Genomic DNA, 3,803 nt, shown 5'->3' with positions numbered 1-3,803 from the left:
GGATTGATAGCTATACTAACTTTGATTTATTACCCTTTACACACACACACACACACACACACTCAGGAGACCGATACTGGACTGCCAAACTGCCTGGCACTTGGCCAGGATCGGAGGCTCAACGGGGCCAAGTCCTCTTAATAAACTATCAATGTCAACTGCAACTCGGATGGCTCTAATTACAGAAACGGCAAACAGCAAACGCCAGAATTATGCAACCCAAAAGCTAATCAACCAACAGGCTTGATTTACCTGTCGGTACTTTATGTCCATGCACTTGACATCGTAGATTGGCATTTATTGGATGTGGACAGAAGAACATATTGAGTTCTAGGGATTAATAGGGAGAACTTGTCGCACAACTCTGGATCAGAGCTGGTTAACGTGGCCCGCGAAGTAGGTGCTCTCTGCATCCTTGATGGCAAAGAAGAAGGGATGATCCGCGGTGAACTGGAAAATCTCCTCTCCTATTAAGTAGGACTCCAACTGGGCCTTGATAACTGAGGGAAAGTATCATTATAAAGACTTTAAGATATATTCTCTGACTATCTTACGGGTGGCTCCACTGGCCGTGGTTCCCTTCTCGTTCACCTCAATGATGGCCTTGTGCTTCACCTCAGAGATGCGAAGTGGTTCCGATTCCTGGAGCAAGCTGCTGAGATTCGCCTCGTGAGTGAACAGTTTCGTTATGCCCAGCTGAAAGGGTATTTTAGTTTTGTATTATAAATCAATATGTTTTAAGTAAACTTGTAGCTAAAGGCATATTTGATTTAATATAATAAGTTTAAGCTTTACCATAACGAAAATTTATTTTGCATCCCTTAAATGGCACTGACTTTTGCCCTATTACTTTCATTAACTCAGTACTTCATGTATTTCTCACAGTGTATTTACAGACTTACCTTCTCGAGAGCCGACTGTAGAGGGACATCGAACTCGAATTTAAATTTAGGCAGCTCCACCTGTACTTTCTGCTTCTTCAACTGGGAACTTATTTCATTGAGGTCCAGATCCTTAAGTTTTTCCTCTACAAAGGCCAAACCCTGCTCTTCCTGTGGGAGAATGATCAGAAACACGATATCCGTGCCTATGTACGGCAGTTCCAAAGCCTTTGCCTTCAACTCGGGTAGCTCGGCGAACCTGAAGTAATCCTCTTGGGACATGGTGTCAACGCTGACCTTCTGACCTCCGTGATTGACAAAGTCGCGGGCAAAGGTGGTGTACTCGGGAAAAGTGTTCTGCCATTCGGCCTTGAAGTAGATAGCATTGACCAGGATGGCAGCCGTATCTGCGTCCAGTGAATCCGGAGTAACAAGGTCCTTGATTTGCTTATGGGTCTGCTCCTCCACCCAGGAGTTAATCTGCTTGGCAGTATCCGCACTCTGGGTAAAGTTCACATTTTCGGCAGCTGCTGCAAAGTTTTTGCTGACCAAATCCTGATAGGTCTGGGCCAGCTGGAACCTCTGAGCCACGTAAATCCGATTGGCATACTTCAATTCAGGCTTGTCCTCGTCACCATTCGCCTCCTTTTCCTCTCCTTTGGCCAACAGTTGGGCGAATTTCTCGGCCACCTCGTTTTTGTCAGCTCCCTCCAGGCCCAATCCCTGCTTCAGCTCATCGGCTGTGCTGCCTTCGGCGCCCAGGTAGGCCAGAGCCAAGCCCGTTCTGATAGATGAGGGCGAGAGGACGATGTTCTTGCCGGGCTCGGACTTGGCCAACTGGTCATAGAGCTGCGAGGCAAACTGAGCCTCCCCGGTAGGACTTTTTGAGTGGCTAACAGTGTTCGCCATGGCCAGAACCAAGCCCTGGAGCAGCAAAAGTGTACACGTGGCCTTGACTGTGGGAAGTGGACATGGAGAAGTCGACGGACGAAAGTCGTAATTAATTCAAGAGCTCACAACCCAGCAGATGGCTTGTGTACCATCTTTCCTACCTGACATGCTGAAGTAGACTAAACTATCACGGGATTTGGATTTGCTTTCGACCTGTGGTTCGATTGTTATCTGTGCTCAAACTAGTTTTTTCTCTGAATTGTATTTTTTGCTCTGCTGTAATAACACTGTCATCAACTGGTTTTTGGACAGCATTAATTATTGCTATTCCCAGGAAGCATAAATTTTGTTTTTCTCCGACACTTTTAATAACAATTTACAGATAAGGTAGGATCATATCGGGCTTTAACATACAAAAAGAAGACACATAAGGATATACCTATGTTCATAAACACCTCTAAGATATCCAGCCAAGTCCGTCTGTCAAATAGTCCTCATATAAAAATTGGATAAATCTAAGTTATAGATCATATGAATAGAAGCTAAGTAGGAGTAAAATCAATATAATTTCGATATTGCTTAGCATGATTTGATTACCATACTATAATTTTATATATTACAGAGATTAACTCCTTCTTAAAACATCCGAATCCCATTTTTCATATATTCTTTTTATAAAGTTTCACAATTAGCCGTAAAATGCAATGCCATGTGTTAAGTAAAAAAACTTACTTCAAACTATTAGAAGATAAAATTTAAGTGCATCGGAAATATTGCGATGAATTGATTTTTAATATAAGCATAGAAGAGGTTTCATTTTCTTCTTTCTTAACCACTTTTAAAGACAACCCATAAATGTACTGACTTTATACCATGAATCTATAAAAATATTTTAAAATATAAGGACAGCCAATATTTTTTTATTTAATTGTTTTAACCGATTAAGAGGTTAACCACTTTCTTATATTGTGAAAGAAACAAATTTAAATGATGAATAGTTTAAAGAGCGAACTCTCTTGCCTTGACTCTCTTAGCTTGACTCTCCTAGCTTGACTCTCTTTCTTTTTCTAGGCGCCCCTTTAAATTCTCTTGCTCTCTTCTACAGTTGTTGACGTGCAGTGATGTCATTTTGTTTACAATTAGAAGTGCTTCTCTCTACTGAAATCACATCGAAAGTGAAAGAATGGGTTTCCAACTAAACATACTATATTAAATAAATATACTACATTTCAATACAAATATATATTCATAATATTTTTTGTATTCGCTTATATTTACCGCGAAGCAGCTAATTTCTATTGATTCGAATAACGGTCACGGATTATGAAGAGGAGTGCGACGACTTCTGCGTTCCCCTGAGAACTGATGTTTTAAGGGCCCTACAACGGCACTCTGTGTGGAAATTTATGCTAATTGAATAAGAAACATAGAAATGTATTTTGTTGGTTGGCCAACATTCCCGAAACATATTTCCAGAACACCACTTCAAACGATGATGCCGCTCAATATAAATGTCCCCCAAAATAGTCAGAAATGATGAAATAATAAAATGTTTTCAAGTATTTCTCTTCTTCTTGCTCCAGTTTGAAAAGAGAAAATAAACAGTACTGTCTATTCTAACAGTTCACGCTATACTTTTTAATTAGATGATCAATGTAATTGACTAAAGTGGGTTTTCCAATGTATAATTGATTAAAATTTTACAGCTGAGTTGCCGGTTTCTCCCAGAAATTATATTTTTCCCATTTCAATTACTTTTAACATTTTCCATCCGTAACATTTCAGCGAGAATAATATTTTGTTGACCTTTCACAAACTTAACTGTAAAAAATAAAATAATCTATGAAAATAATTGGCTACGTAGTATTGTTGCTCGGACTACAGTTCCGTTTTTAGAGTTTTTAAATGCAATAAAATTAAAATTAAAATCAAAAATTTTACTTTAACAATAAGAATTGATTTTCCAAACTCTAGTTTGAAAAAAAATGACCTACTCCTAAATATTAAGATTATAATATATTAGATGTAAAA

General features: G+C 39.2%; 1 protein-coding gene across 1 annotated transcript; it reads right to left on the bottom strand.

The window, feature by feature from the left end:
* Nucleotides 1-277: 277 nt before the first annotated feature.
* LOC108113086 (serine protease inhibitor 42Dd) lies at nucleotides 278-3,138 on the bottom strand. Its single transcript, XM_017223532.1, has 4 exons — nucleotides 3,051-3,138; nucleotides 903-1,837; nucleotides 555-696; nucleotides 278-500 (listed from the first exon to the last, which is right to left on the bottom strand). Exons 2-4 carry the CDS (start codon nucleotides 1,788-1,790, stop codon nucleotides 370-372), a joined length of 1,161 nt encoding a protein of 386 aa, XP_017079021.1. The 5' UTR covers nucleotides 1,791-1,837; nucleotides 3,051-3,138; the 3' UTR covers nucleotides 278-369.
* Nucleotides 3,139-3,803: the final 665 nt, after the last annotated feature.

The sequence above is a fragment of the Drosophila eugracilis genome, unplaced genomic scaffold, assembly GCF_018153835.1.
Source record: "Drosophila eugracilis isolate 14026-0451.02 unplaced genomic scaffold, ASM1815383v1 contig_90, whole genome shotgun sequence".
Lineage (NCBI taxonomy): Eukaryota > Metazoa > Arthropoda > Insecta > Diptera > Drosophilidae > Drosophila > Drosophila eugracilis.
This window is presented reverse-complemented; position numbering and strand designations above follow the sequence as displayed.